Here is a 22,022-nt window from a genome sequence, read left to right as displayed (position 1 = left end):
TTTACTCAATCAACAACTTTACAACAAATCAATATTACATTAAACTTTTACACATGCATTATTTTAACATATATATATACAAATATACATATACATACAAATTTGGAACCGAAAGTGTTTTATTAATGGTGTGTTCTAACAGCCAAGATGAAATCAGTTTTTCACTGACAAGGACACTTGTGTTGCATGAACCTACATGTTTGAAATGGTTTCTAAATATATATTCAATTTACTCTTGTCTTACTATAAACTAGATCCAACAGTTTTTCATACATTAGAATTTGATTTATGCTTTTATGTATGGTGTCATGGATCAAAGCCAGGGCCTAATTCTTGCAAAACAAGTGCACTACCAGTGAACTATATCCCCAGATATTAATAACATCTGGAGATGTTGTTTATACAAATTAAAAAATAAATTTGCTTAATTCTCAAACCTAAGTTACTTAAAAACAAAACTTCCTACTGAAAAATTTTTATTTTACATCATATAAATCAGTGACTATCATGCTAAAATTATATATATCCATATACGTATTATATTGTATATATAGTCACCAGATTAAAATCTATAGCATAAACTTAAATTAAAATGGTGATAAATGGTAGTTTTAGATCTGTTTTGTGCCTATTTGCAACTCATTACTTAGAGAATAGCAGCTGCCTTGATCTGCTTTAATCTTTTCATAGTTTCCAAGATTTGAATTTCAATCAGGGTATCAGCATGGTTGGGTTTTGGTAAAGACCCTCTTTCCAGATCCATAGACTCCCATTTCTCATTGTTATCCTTTCTTTGTGGGATGGGGGAGCGTGACACACCCAGGGCTGTGCTCAGGGTGTGGTTAAACTATTCTCTGTGAGGTGTTCCAAGGACATGAGGTGCAGTGGGTAGAATCTAGGACTCCTGCATGCAAAGCCTGTACTTCAGCCATTTGAGTTTTTCTATTTAGTCCATTATATCTTTTTGTGCCTAAAAGATCAAGTTCACCAGGATTTTTTTTTTTTTTTTGGATTTTGAGGTCACACCAGGCCGTACTCAGGAGTTACTCCTGGAATCACTCCCAGTGGTGTTCCGGTGACCATATGGGATGCCAGAGATCGAACCTGCATGGAAGGCAAAAGCCCTACAGGCTGTACTATCATTCCGGACCCCTCCAGGATCTGTTTTTTAAGGGAAGTCATCATTCATAAGGCACCTTTGATACTGTAACAATGAAGAATAAGATTTTGACATATGATTTGGGAAGGCTTCCAACACAGTCTTCCAATATAAAGCATTAGCCTTATTCTCAAACCATTCACATCACTGTCACAGACATTGCTTGTTCAGGTCATATCCCTTTTTTCTTTATGTTTACCCCAGATCTGCTGACCTAAGCAACTTACAGATCTAATAACACTGCATGTAAGTTATTGACATTAAAGTTCAATAACTACTGTATCAAGAAATAAACAGATGTTTATTTAAGTAGCAACAAAATTTTGAAATTTTAAGCTTCTGCAGAAATAAAGATATATGTAAATAATTATAATTCATATAACAGAAAATTAGCAAATGGTCATCCTAAATCTTATTATATAAGAATTTGATATTATATGTTATAAATGAATAAGTTAGGATATTTTATTTCAAATGGTGGTTATATCTCATCTATTAATCTTATATGTATGTCAGATTCAATTCTTTCACATTTTTAGTAAACACTGCTACAGTTTCACATGGTTCTCTATTAGTTGGATTAAAAAATTTCATGAGGGGCTGGAGTGATAGCACAGCGGGTAGGGCATTTGCCTTGCACGCGGCCGACCCGGGTTCGAATCCCAGCATCCCATATGGTCCCCTGAGCACCGCCAGGGGTAATTCCTGAGTGCATGAGCCAGGAATGACCCCTGTGCATTGCCGGGTGTGACCCCAAAAAGCAAAAAAAAAATCATGATAATTTTTTATTTGAAAATTATTCCAAGAAATATCTAACAAGCTTGTATAGACTGCTGTGCACCAACATGCACATACACACGTGCCAACATGGGTATGTGAATTCATTCATAATCAGCTTATATACTTCACAAAAGTGATTCCTAGTAATGGTTTCTTGGATAAAGGAAATGAAAGTGAGAATTAATACAAGCATATATTCCAATTCTGAAGATTTATGAAGAGTTAAAATATTTTAGGCTATTTTGCACATTTGTTTTGTGGCAAATATATAGTTTGTATAAAGTCTGTTACTTCTGTAAAGTCTCAACAAAGATTATATCCAGATGATCTTTGACAATGTTACTGGGTAAGGACATACTGGAATGTAAGGTAGCCTAGGACATTATCTTCTGAGTCATGGAATTATTCCAAATACTTCCAAAACTGTGAATTATAGGGGTGAAGTATTTCATAGAAAATTTGAGCCATTCCTGAATTGTCTGATTTTACATGAGGGGCGTGGGGCATAAGAAAAGGAGTAAGATTAAGTTTATATATCATCATTCATATTTTTGATCATTCAAAGGGTCAGAATTTTTGCCAAATCAAACCTCATTTGGGTCTACCCTACATTGGTTCAAATGTTTGTATCCCAGGATAAACAAGACGAGTCTCACTTACGTCCAGTATAAGAAACTGGGAGGTTTCTCTAAGGGCTTTGTAAGTGTAGTGGGTATTTAGCATTTTATAGACTTGGCAGAAACAGAAGAAGAGACACTGGGAGATTAACTATTTGAAATTTCTTTTCATATTTACACTAAATATGTCCTGACTTCTAAAAGCTATATGATCCCTTCTATCAGCTCCTCTTGGAAAAACTAAATTTATTTTATAATTCCATTTAATTTATATTTTGTTTAGTATGCTGACATATGTTAAAATCATGTTTTATGGTATGAAATCTTTGTAGGTACAAAATTAGAATATATTTTGTTCAAAATCAAACTGAAATGCTGATATATTACAGGTTTAGAATCCCTCAACAATAATAATAACACATTATATTTCGCTTACACTTCACTAAACCACCTTAAGGAAGGAGTACATAACTTTCAAACAAAAGTTATGAAAAGTACATTTCAAAACTTACAACAAAATTTATTTTACTGAGAAAGCATGTTATAATTATGTATTCATTTTTGAAACTATTTTGCCAATAAGAATGTTACTATTTAAATGAAAAGCTATAAAGTATCTTTATAAATCTTGAATTCCTGTGAGAAAACAAGTGTGTGGTACAATATTTTCATTACTGAGAAAACCCAGTCAACAGTAAAAAACTTGTAACATAATTAAGAGTTTTAAAGATGTCATTAACAGAATCACTAAAATATAATTCCAATAAGAGTTAGCAAATTTACATAATTTCACTTTCAGCTCTGTACTCCTGGAAATAACTTCCGGGGGCTCTGTAGAGGACACAGAGACAGTGTTTGCACTTAATAGGAAAGAGCTAACGATTTATTTACAATCACCTTCACAGAAGCTTCTACTGCTACAAAATTTAATGTTCATTTCTCAGTCTTCATTTTACTGCCTATTCAGCAGCAATTATCCCTTCTCCTTTACTCCCTTCACATTGCTACTGGCCCTTCTTATCTAGAAGGGTAGATAAGTCTTGTTTGCTGATTTTTTCTTGCCTTCCTTCCTTCTTACAGCTGGAGTGCTCCAAAAGTCAGTTTTTATATCACTTCTGTATCTAAATTTGCTTCTCAGAGTAGCACAGTCTAATAGAAATATGATGTGATCCAGAAATGAAAGACACATGTGTACTAATAGCTTCATTTAAAAGAGTAAAGAAACAAATGAGATTCACGTATATATTAAACTCAACATACCTCAATATCAGCATTTTGACATATAATCAATATTAATATGCTATTAATATTACATATTAATGGTATCTATTAATATATAATGTTAGCGATTTCAGGGTTATTAATATATATTAATGTTAGAGATTTAAAATTCCTTTGTTTTAAACTAAGTCTTTGAACTCCACAGTCATATCTTTCCAGAGCATGTGTTTACCTATGCCTATACCTCTCAGATTTTCAACCTGTGATGAAATAGCTTTATTAGAAGATGCGTTTAAGACATTAATAGAGAGAAATCAATGGTTGGCCTTAAAACTGCAAATAACAGGCTGAGTCTCTTATAAGGTTTGAGAGGACAAATTTGTTGTTTATTTGGGGGTGGCACCTGGCTCACTGCTCAGGGATCACTACTGGAGTGGGACCTTATGAGGTTTTTGGATTGAATCAGGGTTTGCCATGTGCAAGGCAAGTGCTTTATCCTCTGAATTATCTCTCTGGTCCACTTGTGTGAGTGTGGTCAGGGGTGGCTTGGGCCTCAGCCAGCTGTACTCCTGTCTCTATGCTTAGTGACCACTCCTGGAGGGGCTCAGAGGACCATATGTGGTGCCAGTGACCAAACCTGGATCAGTGACATGCAAGGTAAGCACCTTGTCAGCTGTACCATCTTTGCACACCCTTCCACTCTTTTTTTTTAAAGGTAGGAACCCCCATAATGGAGCTTCAGTGACCCAGCACCACTCCCAGTTGTGTCCAGACTTGAAGCTTTGAGACATAATGGTATTATCATATGGTCCCCTGAGCACCCCCAGAAATAATTATTGAGTGCAGAGACAGGAGTAACCCCTGAGCATCACTGGGTGTGGCCCCCAAACAGAAAACAAACAAAAAATAAAAACCTATATATGATCTGCTTTTAGTAAACACTGAAATATTTTTGTTTATTTTGAAGGTGTTCTTGAACATTTTCATTACAGTAGAATAGCTATTTCCTTAGTCATTGAGAAAGCAGTATTTAGTAACAAAGGAGAATATTCTGATAGGTTAAGCAATCAGCATGGGCAAGCATAATTCCTCAATTCAGTATTTAAACTGCTGCATTACTACAATACTTGCTTCCCATCTTACCTCTATTTTTATCTTGCTAGCTGACTAAACAATTGTTCTTTTTAGTGTCTCAACTCTCTTATTCCTATGATAAAATGCCTAATCTCACACAATTCTGGTTAACATGACAGCACTTTGAGTGTTACTAGCTAAAATAATTATGTATGCATTGTAGAGCAGAAGGGGAAAAACACTTTCAGATTTAAGAATCTGGAAATCTGGGCTATTTAAAACTAGTCTTCAGTTTGTGGTAGATTTAGGCTTTTTCCTTCATCCTTTTCGGCACCCATTTTAACACCTAACGGCGCTTCTATGACTGACAATATAGTTTATTTTATTCATACCAATTAGTTTTTTTAAAAAAAATTCAATCTAGCTCAAAACAACGAACAAACACCATCAACCTGAGTAATCAATCAGAGACATTAAAAATGGTACTTTGGGGGCTGGAGTGGTAGAACAGTGGATAGGGCATTTGTCTTGCATGGGCCTATCTGGGTTCAGTGCCCAGCATCCCTGTGGTCTCCCGAGTTCACCAGGAGTCATTCCTGAGTGCAGAGCCAGAAGGGACTCCTGAGCACCACTGGATGTGGGCCCATACCAACATAAAACCGAACCAAAGCAAAAGATAAAATGGTAGTTCACCGTAGGGAAAGGATTTGAGGTCGGGAGGGAAATGCTGTACTGAGGGAGCAGATACATGTGTAGCGCTCACTTTACTAAAATCGCCCGCCTCAATTCAACAAGTGTTTACGGGGTGCAAAGTACCGTAGTAGCCAAAACTACCAAGACTTCTCTATGATCAAGGAGTGGCACTATGTGCTGAAACAGTAATGCACAAATCATTATCTTGCAGCTTCAAGTAAAGCAAGGAGAAAAAAAAAACTGACATTAATCGGGAACGTTTTAATACACCAGGGGCAACTAGTTTATACTAGGTCAATGAGGCATTTTTGGAAATTCAGAAGGATAGGTGACTTGTTCAAGGTCAAACTATTAGGTTAGTGTCGACTTTGTCCCCAGCCTACAATGCAAAGCCTAGGCTTTTTCAGGACAGACCATTGCCAAGGAGAAGCAGCCCCAAGGAGTGGGCGCGGGAAAGGAATAAATGATCACTGCACACTCCCGAGTCGCGGTGGCGGAACAAAGAGATCAGAAAAGCTTTTGGAAGGGGGCGAGTGAGAAGGGCCGGGAAGAAAAGACCCGGAGGTCGAGCCTACCCGAGGGTGAAGGAAGAGGGGCGGTGCCAATTCCTGCACCTCAGTGAATACATTTAGGCTGCGCCGGGGTCTGCAGCTCGCCTGCCCCCACCCCTCCACCGCGGGGGCCTTTTTCCTTTGGAGCTCCGCAGCGTTTACAAACCACCGCGCCGCTGCAGCGGCTCTCTCCGCGTCAAAAGCGGCCTGGGAATTCCTCGCTGGGGTCGGCTCGGGGCGCCCCGCCACACCCCCTCGCGAGCTCTCGGCCCCGCTGAGGACCCCTCGCCCCCTCCCCCTTTCCCGGGGGGGACTCCTCCCTGGTCCCGGCTAAAGGCGCCCGGTGCGAGCCGCGTGGGAAAGCGGGGCCGGGGAGCCTGCGGGGCGGCGCGCGCGCGGCGCGGAGGGACGCACCTGCCGGGAGAGCGGCGGGGCTGCCCGCGGCTGCGCGGACCGGCGCGGCGCGCCCCCCTCCCCCTCCGCCCCGCCGTGTGTTTACGTGGAGACGAAGATGGCGGCGGCGGTGACGGCGTCGCCCGTGCGGCCGCGGACGGCGCGCCAGTGAGCGCCGAGACGGATTCCACTCGGGGCGGGCGGGGGGGTGGGGACGCGTCAGGCGCGGCCCTGCTGCTTCCTGCGCCGCGGCGCCGACAGCCCGCGTAGCTCCTTGGCCGCGGAGCGTTCCTTTTCGGTCCCCGACCCCGTCTCTCTCCCTGTCGTCTCTCCGTAGCCTGCCCTGCAGAGGCCATGGAGGACGAGGAGAGGCAGAAGAAGCTGGAGGCCGGCAAAGCGAAGGTGAGAGAGAGCCGGAGCCCGCGGGGGGCGGCGCGAGGCGGCCTGGGGAGCCGAGGTCGCTGCAGCCCGGAAAGGGGGGTGGGGGGGCGCCGCCTGCGAGGAGGGAGGTGCTGCAAGGTTTGCAATGCCATCCCCCGCCCCCAGCACCTCCCCGGCCTCCCACCCCGTGCTCCGCGGCTCCATCGAAAACGCCCCCTTTGCAATTGGGACTACTCCACGAGACACTTCCGCGATGCATGGGTGGTTTGCCCCCCCCTTTTCTCTTAGGTACCCCCCCCCCGCCTGCACCCCCAGCCAAACCGCTTTCTTGCGGTTTTGCTCTCAGCTGGGTCTTCCTTCCAAATCTCAACCTTTCACTTTCCACCCCCCAAGGGCGTGTTCTGGAGCGTGCGGGCTTTGTACTTCTCCTGGTGGGAGATTGTGTTCCCCACCCCCCCACCCCACCCCCATTGCAGGAGGATGTGTACACTGGTCACCGGTTCTTCGGTGGCACGCTGGCACTCGTGTGTGTGTGTGTGTGTGTGTGTGTGTGTGTGTGTGTGTGTATGTGATTGGCCTGTGACAGCTGCTTCGGGCCGTGGCTTCAAGTATGCCACAAGTGCCAGCTGTGAACTTCGCCTCCGTGGCGTTCTGCGGAGCACGTCTCCTGCGTGTAGCTTGCACCGAGGTCTTTGTTGCGCCTCGCGCGTTTGGTGTCGTGCGCCGTGTCGCCGTGAATGCGGTTCTCCCGACGGAACTGCTGCGAAGGAAAGGTGGCATATTCCGAGCCCCACCTAAAGAAGCCCGGGTTTAGCTAATCGAATAATGTATTCCATGGGAGACCTTCTAGTTGAGGTGCCTGGGAAAACACCTGTGAAACCAACAGTACGAATTGTATCCATGTATCATTCTCTGTGAGCATGAAAAATTTGACATCGACAAAATATGAACTCAATAGCGTATTATTTTTTTTAAATGACACATTTGAGCATATTTTTGTCTGCCCACAAAAGCCCCCCTTTCTTCCAATAACGAAGTTATCTTTTGTAGATTCGAATCTGCCTTATTACAAATGATTGTTAGCAATCATACTTGAAACCATAATTAAATTATAATATAGTTATCTGTTTTTCCTATCTTCTCCCAAGTAAACAAAGGATACCAGGTCAGTGATTTCAGGGCCCTACCGCAGAGATGCAGTGGTCAATGCTCAACATAAATTTCTTAAATCTATAAACTGGCTTCCTATTTCTATAAAGCCCGTTTATATATATTTATCGCAGCTCCTAGGTAAGGGTATTTTAGATGCTTGTCTGTTACCAGGTAGCTTATTACCTTAGAATTTATAAATGCAGGGAAAGAGAAGCCAAGCCATCTTCAGAAGCTCAGGGTTGGTTACATTTGTGCAGCCTCAGGTTCTAAAGAGGCCCTGTGGTTCCAATAAAGTGGAGGCACACTCCTTTAAAAAGCTTTCAAGATATAATTTGATGTTTTGTGTGTCTTTTTGTGTCAGAATTTATACTGCCTATTGTCAGATATTTTCCCTAGATGTATGTGAAGTGGTCCTACAGTTTCCTTTGGACAGGGCATTTCATAAGAGGCTTTATTTAAATTATTTTAATTTTGCAAAATAGAATTCTAAGGTGGATTGAAAAAAATTTCTCTTATATTTGACTTTATTGTAGAAGATTACCTGAGTGTTAAGCCTATTTTTCCAGTCAGAAATAAATATGCAAGGTATGTTTTCTGAAGCATTACCTGTACAACACAAAACAATGGAAAGAATTGTCAAAAGACAGTACAGTGAAATATTTTCTGAATTGTAAAAATGTGATGGGCTATAAGCCATTAAGACTATAAAGATTGATAGGAACATGGAAACACAATCAGACATAAAAAATAGTCAAATATTTAATATATATTAGTATATATGCTTTTAGATTTAAAATTTTGGATTATAATGTTGGTTTCAGCAAACCTACATTCTACTCCTGTTTTAAACCAAGAGCTTAAAATAGAAATAGAGTGACAGTCTTTGTTCTCATGTTGCTCACAGTTTAGTGTGAGCCAGACATTGGGTAGTGAGTACAATGGGAAAGGAGGGGATAGTAGGCTTCAAGGTGAATTTTTTTCTTTTGCTATAATGCTGCTGGCTGTCTCATTTTAAAACTTACTGAACAAAGATGGCTTAAAAAAACAGATATTAATGAAGTTTAACATAATGTCAACCAAACAAAACAGAAGGTACTTAATAAATATTTGCTTATGGATTTAATAGACAAAATGACTGAGTTGCTATTAATGGTTGGTTGCTACTTTAGTATATTTGTAATTTAATAGCAGTAATCCAGAATTGCTGAATTGGAAGGCTCTTATTAAGTCACTTAAAACTTAATGTCTTACTCATTTATTGAATTTATTGTATTTAATAATCTAGTTTTGAAATGCTGCAGCTAAGCTAATGTTTACCATAGTGTTGGCATTTATGTCTTGATGTACAGTTAACCTCACCTTACCACCACCACCTAAGTGTCCAGACCCCTCCTCTCCAGGACCCCTATGTTGGTGTTTGCTAAACTGTTCCATTGAAAACTTTGCTTTTTGTACGGAGACCTTGTAATTGTTAATGATTTTGCTTTGTGTATGGTGAAATATACTATATAACACATGTAGAACAAAACAACTGTACTTATGATAGAGGAGTACATTTTAGTATATGTAGTCATTAGCATAATTCTAAAAAGACATTTTGAGTTGTGAAAACACCCACAAAGAGTGAATGGTACATTAAAAAAGAAATTATGGGGTCTGGAGAGATAATGAAGAGGACTTGCATGGGGCTGACCCAGGTTTGATCCCCAGTGCCACATAGGGTCCCAGTGCTGCATCAGGAATGATCCCTGAGTACAACCGGGTGCGGTTTCAAAATAAAAACAAAGCAATGACAATTAAAGAAAGCATTTTATTTTTATTTATTTATTTATTTATTTATTTATTGGGTCACACCCGGCAATGCACAGGGGTCATTCCTGGCTCATGCACTCAGGAATTACCCCTGGCGGTGCTCAGGGGACCATATGGGATGCTGGGATTCGAACCCGGGTCGGCCGCGTGCAAGGCAAATGCCCTACCCGCTGTGCTATCACTCCAGCCCCTAAAGAAAGCATTTTAAAAAATTGTAAAACTTAGCCTGTAGAAAAACTGAGAGTCTGCTGTATGTACTTTATGACAGTTTAGTTTTGTTCCTGCTTGTTCTTTTTTTTTCGTTTGCTCTTGTGTCATGAGCTCCTTCCTCGTTGATGTCGTAAGAAGCCTGACCTGTGGAGATCAGAGACATTACTGTAATCTTCAGTAAATATTTTCAGAGCTAAGCTAACCCCATTTTCAACTTGTGCTGATGCGGATAGCACTACAAAGACTGTCCTTGTGTTAAACATCATCTAAATGTCTTTTTTCTCAGTAAAAGTATTTACATTATAATAAAGTACTATAATTGGGGACTGGAGAGATAGTACAGTGGATAGGGTACTTGTCTTGCACCCGGCTGACCTGGGTTTGGTCCCTGGCACCCCATATCATCCTGGGATCTGCCAGGAGTAATTCCTGAATGCAGAGCCAGGAGTAATCTCTGAGCACCACCGGATGTGGTCCAGAAAACGACGAAAAAATAAACAATCAGAGAGAATAGTTATATTTTTAGTATAAAAGTTTTACTCCTATAAATTAAATTAGGTATACTTTATAATGTTCTTTTGACAAGGCAGAATTCAATAAAACTAAACTTTTTTGCACCATGTAAAGTACTAAATAGTGGCATCAACTATTAAACACTTTATTTAATGGGCATCATTATCATTATTTAATTTTTCCTATTGTATTTGGTAACTAGTAATTATCGGATTTTAATTATTTATTTAATTTTTATTAGCGAATCACCGTGAGGTACAGTTACAGACTTACAAATTTTCGTGCTTGCGTTTCAGTCATACAATGGTCGAGTACCCATCCCTCCACCAGTGTCCATTTTCCACCACGTAGTGCCTCTGTTGCAAACCACAACACCCAAAAGGATTTTAATTTTTTTAATAACATTCACCGTTTGAAAGTGTAGATTTTGCTGGGTAGATAGATAGCAGAGGCATTCAAGCATTTGCCTTGCACTTGACTGACTTGGGTTCAATTCCAGCACTACAAATGGTTCCCTGAGTATCACCAGGCGTGATCTTAGATCACAGCCAGGTATCTGAGCACTGCCCAGTGTGTCTCCAACAAAGCAACCCCCCCAAAAAAATTAATTTCCTGTCAAAAAAGGGGGTATAGTGTTCAATGCAAGCTGTATATCAGATTATTAGATAGTAGGACTTTTCAATGACTGTTTCTACTATTACAAAGTTTGCTATGATATAAGCTTTTTATTTGCATATTTCACGTATAACTTGCTTTATCAGTAGGAAGTTGTTCTCCATTTTCACTTTCATTTTCACTTTCACTTTTTCTTTCTCTTTGTACTTTTCTGGAATCTTAAAAAATTTTCTGGCGTCACATGTGCAAGTCAAGCAGCACCAGCTCTTCATTTGTTTTCTTCTAAACTTTCTAGATTTTTTTAAAGAATATCTTAACCTTTTAATAATTTACAGATTACCTAGATTACTTTTAACTAAATAGATTAAGAAAACTGTAGAAAGCAAAAAAAAAAAAAAAGAAAACTGTAGAAAGCAAACTTCCACAAGTGATTGCCAGTGTCCTATAGGGGACCTGCTTTGCTAGGTGTATGAATATGCTAGATGTCTAAGTATTAGGGTCTCTGCTCACACTTGCTCCACTCAATTATGGTAGATCTAGGCACACAGGTCACTTTCCTCACCCTGTACCAACCCCCTTGCCCATATTTCTTCATAAACTCTTCATCATTCATAGAGGATTTTTTTTTTTACACTCCTTCAAGCTAAGACAGCCTGAAGTGGGTCTTCAAATTGAGGGTTATTCCTAGTCAATAAGAAGTTATATTACTGGTTGTATTTGATTGCTGGCTTTCAGTTTTTGGCATCAATTGCCTATCTCATTTTAACTATGTTTCGATTATAAATTTTTGTGTTCAGTGTGATGCTCAGTGAAAGAGTACTGTGTATGCAATGTTGATTCTGATTTTGAACCTCTCCTTCTCTTCTCATTTTTTGGGGAGGGTTATCAGGAACCATAAACCCTTGCCTAGGCAATAAATTAGCTTCATCAGCTTTGATATTGTGGACATTATTCATTCTACATTTACAGATTCTTTTCAGCTCCTTCATTGGCTTCCTGTTCACTCGCGTCTTGGATCTGGTGTTACTATTGCTTTCTGAACTTTGTTTTTTAAAATTTTTTTTTTTTTTTTTTTTTTGCTTTTTTGGGTCACAACTGGCAATGCATAGGGGTTTCTCCTGGCTTTGCACTCAGGAATTTCCTTGGCAGTGCTCAGGGGACCATTATGGGATGCTGGGATTCAAACCCGGATTGGCCGTGTGCAAGGCAAATGCCCTACCCGCTGTACTATCACTCCAGCCCCTGTTTTTAAAAAATTCTTGTTTATGATGTGGCTGGCTCATTTTTCAGAATGTGGGCAGTAATTTGATGCTTTCGTCTTCATATATCACAGCAGTGGTTACCTGTAACTTAAAACTAGTGCATGACCTTGCTATTTAGTTAAAAAAAAAACAAAAACCATTTCTTGATTATGAGCTTTAAGAGATAATATGTAGGCAAGAATGGACAGAAGAGACTCATTGAAGTGTATATTGAGGAAATATTTGAAGGTGAATCCAAATGTAGGCAGTAAAGAGAAAAGCTATTCAGATAAAAGCTAGATAAGATCAAGAGAGACTTATCAAGGAGGCCTGTGGTGTCCTGTTGGTCAAAGTGAAAGTTGAAATGTCACATGGAAAATCAGAAGTGAAAAATATACAATATTTCCAAGTGACTGGACTATGAAAAGACAGGGGCAAAGTTACTTGACACAGAACTCCTTTTTCATGTGGTAAGAGCAAAACTTTGACTGTAAAATGATATAGGTTGCTGTGTATTGATATGTGACTAAATTTTTTCTAATGTGGGAGCTAGAAAAAGTTACCATAAATAATTATACGTTAAACGTTAAGAAATATTCTTTGTTTCTCAAAAAGATCAAACTAATTTTGAGACTAATCATTTCACTGACTAATATTTCTTTTAAAGATTTTTAATTTGGAAGAGTTACAAAATCAAAAGAAGTTATATGAGAGGTTATTTTGCCTCTAGTATATGTGTATGATAAAGTGAGAGATACTGTGAGTGAGGAAGAAGAATGAAAAGAGAGGAGAAGGAGAGAATGGAAAAAGGAGGGGGAGCTAAGAGGAGAGAAGGGAGTTTAAAATACTATAGGGGTAAGGGACTAGGAATTTGGAGCCACTTATTTGTTTTTAAACTAACACTTGAATGCCTATAGCTGTAGCCATGACTGCTTTGTAATTATATATATATTATATATATAAATTATATATATATAAATTACCACAGTTCCTATGCCAGTGCATGAGATTCATATTTTGAGTATTTTGAAGATATTTTGAAGAATAAATGAGATATTGATTGAGAACTTTCTGGGTTCTTCTGTGCTAAATATAAAGATTTTTAAAAATTGAGGCAAAAATGTAACAAAAGTTAACCATCTTAAGCACTGTCCTATTGTTCATTAATTTGCTCGAATGGGCACCAGTAACATCTCCATTGTGAGACTGGTTGTTACTGTTTTTGGCATATGGAATATGCTACAGGTAGCTTGTCAGGCTCTGCCGTGTGGACGGGATACTCTTGGTACCTTGCTGGGCTCTCGGAGAGGGACGGAGGAATCGAACCTGGGTTGGCAAATGCCCTACCCACTGTGCTATGGCTCCAGTTCAGCCATCTTAAGAAACAAAGATGGTGCTGAGTGATATTACAGTACAGTGGATAGGGTGATACTGCAGTGTGGTGGATAGGGCATTTGCCTTGCAAGTGGCTGACCTTACCTGGGTTCAATTCTGCTATCCCTTGTGGTCCTTGAGCCCTATCAGGAGTAATTTCTGAGTGTGAGCCAGAAGTAACCCCTGAGCGTTGCTAGGTGTGATCCAAAAAGAAAAAGAAAAACGAAAAAAAAAGGAAAGAAAGAAAGAAAAAAGAAACAAAAACCAGAACAAGTAAGTCAGGAGCCTAGGAGATAGCTCAGAGGGCTGGAGCATGTGCTTTTCCTGGCGAGGGCTTGGATTCTATCCTTGGCACCGCAATGTACCAAGCAGGGAGTAGCCCCTGGCCATCGCTGCACTGTTGTGTCTCTAAACAAGAGAGAACAATTGTTTATTTGTTTATGTTATAGTATTTATCAGTATTGTTATTTATTATTTTTTGATTGAATCACAGTGAGATACAGTTACAAAGTTGTTTATGATTGGGTTTTAGTCATACAATGTTTCAACACCCATCCCTTCACCTGTGTACATATCCCACCATCAATGTGCCCAGTTTCCCTCCTCCCCCCCACCCCTGCCCCCTCAGCCTGTCTTTGATTAGGCACTTTTCTTCTTTTTTTCTCTCTTCCTCCCTCCCTCCCTCCCTCCCTCCCTCTCCCCCCCTTCACCCTCTCACTCTCTTGTTTTCTATATCTTTTTGGGCATTATGGTTTGCAGTACCACAATGAAAGGTTGTCATGTATATCCCTTTACCTACTTTCAGCACTCAGTTGTCCAGATGATAGTTTTTGGCTATTGAGAATAGTAATGCTATGCACATACATTATATGAGTAGTAGCCTGTTTCATCTTTTGTGGATATGGGCTTACAGATGGAATTTACGGTTCCTATTGTAATTTTCTTTCCTAAGTAACAACCAAATTTTCCCCACTATAACTACCATTTTACATCATTCCTACCATCAATATATGATGGTTCCAGTTTCCTACTAACCACATTTTTTAAAAAATTGCAACTATTCTAGTGGGATAGTTGCAAATATTAAAAATAAAATTACAATTTTATTCTTATACTTAAATAAGATTAACACTGTAGCACTGTCTTCCCATTGTTCATCGATTTGCTTGAGTGGGCCCCAGTAACTTCTCCATCGTGAGACTTGTTACTGTTTTTGGCATCTCGATAACGCCAGAGGTAGCTTGCCAGTCTCTGCTGTGCGGGCGAGATACTCGGTAGCTTTCGGAGAAAGGGCGGAGGAATTGGAGCCGGGTCGACCGCGTGCAAGGCAAATGCCCTACCTGCTGTGCTATTGCTACACCACCTGCCTCCCCGACCTAAATAAGATTAAGAATATATTATTCTATTCTTAATAAGATAATACATTCAAGTATTATTGAGGCTTTGATTTGTAATTTTCTAATGACTAAGAAGATTGTATGCTTTTCTGTATACGCTTATTGGTAATTTATCTATTTCCTTTGGAGACTGGCTATTCAGGTGATTGCTCATTATTTAATTGAACTGTTACCAAAATATTTAATTTAGTAATATAATTTTTTTAACTATATTACCTTTGTACTTAAGGAGGAAGTAAGTACATATTGTTCACCTAGCAACAAGCAACATCTCTCTTGTAGGATATCTTGCTGGTTTTTTTTTGACCTTTGGTTTCTGTCATAGTTTAAATTGCTGCTTTGTTTATATAAGAGGTTCTTGGTAAGTTGTTTAGAGCACTTTGCTGAAGTTTGACTTCTTTGTGGACTAATGAGTCATTTCATTCCTTGACCAGCTGTTTTACAAGTGCATGCAGTTGGTCCAAAGGACACCTGTTGGGTTTTGGCCTTATTTCTAATCCATTTTTGTAGTGTGAAAAAAACCCAACAGCTTCATCTTCTTCAGTTGCAAAAGGGCCTGTCATTTTCATATGTGAACATAATATCACTGTAAGATATTTTTGTTGTCAAATTAACTGCCATTTTAATTTGCAGTATTTTTGTAGTGGTGTTGGTTAACAAAATATGACTAGAATATTTAATGCTAGTCTAGGTATTCTGCAAAAACATTGGTTGATTAGCACATGAACTTAATGCTATTTAAAAAAAACTCTTAATATTGTTTCTGAAGTAATTTGGCGTAGGTTATTTATTTAAATCTGTAGATTCTTTTGTACATGAAAAATTCCTTTGTCTCTGAATCATATAGTATTTTCATTGCCATCATGGCTGTGATTCCTATGGTATTCTTACTGTGTGGCTTGCTCTTCACTAAGATTTTTGTGTGGCTTGAAAATTTATTCTGAGTCTACTTTTCCCTTTTAGAAGATCATTTATTAAAGATACACATTACTATTTTGGTCAGCAAGGGCTATTAAAAAGGGGCCTGAGTGATGGTACAGTAGGTAGGGCACTTGTCTTGAATGCCACCAACCCCAGTTCCATCCTCAGCACGCCTGCAGTCCCCCAAGCCCTATCTGGAGTGATCTCTGAGTGCAGAGCTAAGCCTTAAGCACCACTGTGTGTGGCCCCCAAACAAAACAAAACCAAAGCAAAACAAACGGTTGGAGGAAAAGTACAGTGGGCAGGGTGCTTGCTTTGAACATGGCCTATTCGGGTCCAATACCCAGCACCATATAGGGTTCCACAAGCACCTCAGGAGTGATCTTTGAGCTGAAAGCCAGGACACCTGAGCACCACTGGATGAGACTAAAAACAAAAACAAAATTACTTTTAAAATCCTAGCTGATAATGATCTGAATGTCTGACTAGGCTCTCTGGTTTATAGACTTATGAAAAGTTTATAAGGTATAAAATCTAGGATCTCTGTACATAACATACTACAGAATTTTTTATTACTAAGGATCATTTATTGTAGACTCTGTGATTATTTCTCAAAAGTCTCACTTTTATCTCATATTGATGTGTTGCTTTATTATTTTTCCAGAGAATTTTGGGACAAATAACAATCATAGCTTTTATAATTTTTATTGTAAAATTTATTTTTTTGCCATAGCAGGGAGAATAAGACATAACTAATTATAATGCTATTTTTTATATGGCCTGCTCTTGGGGATTCTCTGCCCTGTGTTGGGCTCTGGTGCCTGGGGTGTGTGGGTGCTTCCAGGTGTGTGCCCAGTTCTGGGCACTGGCCCAGGTGTGAGGTCTGTGCTTTATCTCCTGAGCTGTTTTTCACCTTTAGGATATAATTAATTTTAATAGGTCTTAGGATTTTAATCTTATGACACAAAATTTAAAAGTTTTCATTTCCTCTAGGATTTGAATATAATTTTCTTTTACTATTCTTCTTTGAACTTTCTGCAGTTATTTAGTTATTTTCTGAATATACTGAATATACTCAAACCAAATCAATTGGTTTTTTTTTGCTTTTTGGGTCACACCTGGCGATGCTGAGGGGTTACTCCTGGCTCTGACTCAGGAATCACCTCTGGCGGTGTTCAGGGGACCATATGGGATACTGGGAATTGAACCTGGGTTGGCCAAACATCCTACCTGCTGTGCTATCACTCCAGTCCCCCAAATCTATTTTTTAATTAAAAATTGTCTCATTCTGGGCCTTATTTTTTTCATTCTAAATACACACTACCCAGTAAAATCAAGCCCACACATCTCACCTTTCATTTGGTTTCCTTGACTCATTCCTTTACATTTCAGATCCAAGCAGTCACCATATTATGCTTCCATATTTCTTGATTTATCTATACATCTATTCCTGTTCCTCGCTTGAATAATGGAAAAATTGAAATAGAAGAAAAGTGTGAATTCACCAGTAATAGTAGCTGCTAGTTTTTGAACACTTTCTAGAGCAAGACATCTTATTAAGGGTTTTATATTAAATATCATTTAATCCTTATAGCTCTTCTAAGAGGTGTGTATGCTATTGGTATTTCTTTTTTACAGGAAAAAGAAATCAGGGAAATTAAGTAATTTGGGCACATCATGTTGTTAAAATAAGGATTCAGTGCTGGAGAATCCTTGTACAGTAGGTAGGGTGCTTACCTTGCATGTGGCTGACCTGGGTTTGATCTCTGACACCCCCATATAGTCCCCTGAGCAGCCAAGAGTGATCCCTGAGCATAGACCTGGAGTAAGCCCTGAGTACCCCCAGGTATGACCCAAAAACCAAAAGAAGAGCAAGGCTTCAAATCCCTCTGACTTAAGAATTTTTGTTTTGTGTTTTGGGTATGCTCTCAAGCAGTGCTCTGAGGCTGGGGGCCACTCTCCAGTGATACTTGCCAAGTGAACCAGATGGTTCAATGCCAGGGCCTTAGGATGCAATATTACTTAGGACCAGCAGAATTGGGGCTACATTAAAGGTGCAGTGGGGCCCTTTGTACCCCACCCAGTAACCCATGGTGCTCAGGGACTACTCCTAGCTCTCTACTGTGGTGTTTTTCCTAGTGGTGTTTGGGGGACCATGAAGTAGTACCGGGAATTAAACCTAGGCTTTTATTTAAAGCTTGTTCTCCAACCTACTGTACTGTCTCCTGGTTGTGTTTCTACAACTCTGTACAAGCTTCTTTGTTGCTAATCAGTGTGTTGCAGGTCAGACCTCCAACAGAATTAAGGCCTTTGGTAATAAGTTGTAAAGGGTAGGAGAGACACTCTGGCCTTAATAATCCTCGCTTTTCCTTTGTATGTGGAAATCTTAACTCCTAAGGTGATGTTACAGGAGGTGGAGCCTTTTAGAAATGATTCTATCATGAGGACAGAGCCCTTGTGAATGGATTAGTGTCCTTATAAAGTGTGTTCCTTCCCTCCTTCCATTGTGAGTTTGTAGGTAAATTATAGCAGACTGTGAACCCAAAGGTATCTCCTCAGACACCAAGTCTATTGGCACTTTGATCTTCTGGAACTGTGAGGATAAGGATTTATGTTACTATTGCAACCCAAACAAAAGGGTGATTACCAGTTTTCTGACTTGAGCAACTGTGAGGATTATGTTGATGCTAGTCTCTGCGATAAGTAATAAACCCGAAAAGAAATGGATAAGGGGTGTTTGAGGCATTGAGTCTTGATAAAGGTGAATACTTTTTCCAAATTTATTTTTTATTAATTTCCTTCTTTCCTTCTGTTGTTGCCGGATGTTTGAATGCTGTACTCTTAGTTGAGTTGCATAGACACTTGGTTATACTGATGGTATCACTAGAAATCATACAATTGGTTGGGGTGCTCACATGTGCACTAAGGTTGCTGTGCATTGGAGAGTGCACACTTGTGGTACCCTGTGGCACTGTCACTGAGATTAAGCTTGATGATAAGGAGTGATGCTGAAGATTGCATTCAGGGTTTATGCCTGCTGTGCAAGCTCTCTACCACTGAGCTACATCCCTAAGCCCAAAGTAGGCATTTTTGTAGTCATTGTACCACCAAGCCACATCCCCACCAGCAAAAGTAGACATTTATGAGGGAAATCAAATATTTGAGTAAGGTAAGTAAGATTTTTTTTTTTAATGCTATGAAGGGTCTGCTGTAGGGAATCCACAAGGAATGTCTCATTGTAAAACTGAATGAGTGTGGAACTTAAGACAGTTAGGTTTAGAAATACAGTTCATTTAGGAATAGGATTTTCACTCAAGAAAAACATGAGTTGGGGCTGGAGCAATAGCACTGCAAGGAGGGCATTTGCCTTGCACGTGGCCAACCAGGGTTCAATTCCCAGCATCCCATATGGTCCCCTGAGCACCACCAGGAGTAATTCCTGAGTGCATGAGCCAGGAATAACCCCTGTGCAATGCTGGGTGTGACCCAAAAAGAAAAAAATAAAGATAAATATGAGTACGATGTATACAGAGAGCTGAGGAAGCACTCCTGTTTACAAGGCCAGTGAAATTCTTACAAAGGAGATTAAAATGCAGACTGTTGGCCAGAAGATAGTACGGGAATTACAGTGCATGTCTTGCATTGGCTAACCCATATTTCACTACTGGCATTGTATATGATGTGGGGAGCACTGAGCAAGGATGCACCCCTGAGCGGTAATGAGTACTGCTCCAAAACAAGCAAAACTCCACTGACAATTCACAAACACAGGGTCTGTGAAACTCAAGGGAGGCAGAGTTGCAAATAAGGACAAAGTGGTTGCTGACTAAAACGAGAATTTAGTGTGTTGGAGACTTGTGACCTAGAGGGATATGTAGAATTAAGATTACTGTGAGCAGGGGAATAAATGAATCAAGAAAAGATAGTGAATTACAAACACCCCAAAGATTTGGTAAAAACCAGTGTAGTAGTAGTGATTATAAATATGGAGTATACAAGACTCTCTAGGATCAAGCCATGGCCCTTATGTTGTTTGAATTTTGCAATTCAAGCAAAGTTTCTGACCTTTCTACCTATATTTCTCATTTGAAAAATGAGAATAATAAAATGCTTGCCATGGGGGTGTTGTGAGGATTCAGGTAATAAGTATAAAGCATACAGAACATTGTTAGACTATAGAAAGTGTTCAAAATAGCCATCATCATCATCCACTATCATTGTCCTAGAGATAGACTTAAGCAGAAAATTAGATTGGAGAAATAGACTGGGATCAGATAATGGAGCCACATATGTTGTATAAAGTAGCTTGGATATTGGGTATTAAAGAATATCCATTTACGTATTTAACCTCGGAATGATTTATTTTTTGAGAAGCATACTGAATGTTTAGGATGGTATGCTGCCACCATGTGGTTGCTCATCATATGTTATTACTATACTGACAAGGACTGGAGCAATAGCACAACAGGTAGGGTGTTTGCCTTGCACGCAGCCGACCCAGGTTCGATTCCACCTTTCCTCTCAGAGAGCCCAGCAAGCTACCGAAAGTATCTGCCCGCATGACAGAGCCTGGCAAGCTACCCATGGCATATTCAGTATGCCAAAACCAGTAACAACGAGTCTCACAATGGAGACGTTACTGGTGCCTGCTCAAGCAAATCGATGACAGAGCTACAGACAGTGCTATACTATACTAGACAGTGCTATACTATACTGACAAAGTAATAAAATCAAGGCAAATGTCCCACTCTTTCTGTGCTATTGCTTCAGCCTCATGGGTTTTTCCTTTTTTAGGTGTAAAATACTGAATTAAACATGCCTAAATGTAAACATTATTTTAGTAGGATTCCTTTTTTGGGGGGAGACACACCTAGTGGTGCTTGGGGGCTACTGCTTACTGTGCTCCAGGGTTGGTCCTGCCAGTGCTCAGGGGACTGAGAAGTTCCATGTATCAAACCTGGGCCTCTGTGCTCAGTGTGTTGATCTGTCTGTCTAGCCCAATTATGTTTCTTTTGTGCTGTCTCCCCCAGTTGAGTTTAAATAAGTGAAGGGGTGGGTGAAACATTGTAAAGGTAGATTTCAAAGGAATTTCAGAGAAATATAATTGGATCTCAGGAGAAACTGAAGAGCCAGTGGGACCACTGACATTTTCTTTATCATCTCTAATCTCACTTTCACAACATTTGATGATCTCTTTTTTTTTAGATTTTTTTTTGCGGGGGGGCTTGTATATCAGTTTATGTATGAGCAGTACTTACAGACTGAGCTCTCAGATCTGTCTTATCCAGTGGAGTTTTTCCTATTATATATCCTTAAAAATAACCATGAGAGAACGTTTATTTAAACAGTGGAAACAGGGTTGAGGGTGTGATTCAGTGATGAACCATGTTCTTTGGATGTAGAAAGCCCTGGGTTAACAACTAGAACTGCTAAAGTCCATTTAAACCATTTCAAATTCTAGGTAACATCCATGTCAAATTATCAAATTTGGGGTGAGAAGCAGGCCATATTGGATTTTTAAGATTTTCAATGTGAAATAGTGCCTGGAACCTACTGATAAAGGTCACACCTGCCTCCATGGCCACTTTGCGTGGTTTGCAGCACCAAGTGATTATAAATCATGAATTCTTATGTGCCAACTGTTTTATTTAGTGGACAGCTGAAGAAGTGGGGATAAGTCAGTGTTAGTAGAGAAATTGGCTTTGGGGGTAAGTCAGTGTTAGTAGGGAAATTGGCTTTGGGGTGTACAGAGGGAACTATTTCAGTCTGCAACAGGATTAGTAAGTTGATCACATAAATTGTACTTTATGGAAGACTTCAGGGAGATTTATATGATTGTGTCATAGACTGTTTTTAGAATATAAACACTGAAAAACTTCCTAGCAGAAGTATCTCTGTTATGGATTGCTTTAATACCA

At 39.7% G+C, this 22,022-nt stretch overlaps 1 protein-coding gene across 6 annotated transcripts in view; it reads left to right on the top strand.

The window, feature by feature from the left end:
- Nucleotides 1-6,706: 6,706 nt before the first annotated feature.
- Nucleotides 6,707-22,022, top strand: part of AKAP9 (A-kinase anchoring protein 9) — a 145,566-nt gene continuing 130,250 nt past the window's right edge. For all 6 annotated transcript variants that reach the window (XM_055124946.1, XM_055124956.1, XM_055124969.1 and 3 more), the window contains exon 1: nt 6,707-6,890. In XM_055124946.1, the coding sequence (XP_054980921.1) occupies nt 6,843-6,890 (48 nt within the window). In that variant the 5' untranslated portion in view covers nt 6,707-6,842. The remainder of the gene's footprint in view (nt 6,891-22,022) is intronic.

This window comes from Sorex araneus, chromosome 1, assembly GCF_027595985.1.
Source record: "Sorex araneus isolate mSorAra2 chromosome 1, mSorAra2.pri, whole genome shotgun sequence".
In the NCBI taxonomy this organism is placed as follows: Eukaryota; Metazoa; Chordata; class Mammalia; order Eulipotyphla; family Soricidae; genus Sorex; species Sorex araneus.
Note: the sequence above shows the minus strand (reverse complement) of the source record. Positions and strands in the feature narration are given on the sequence as shown.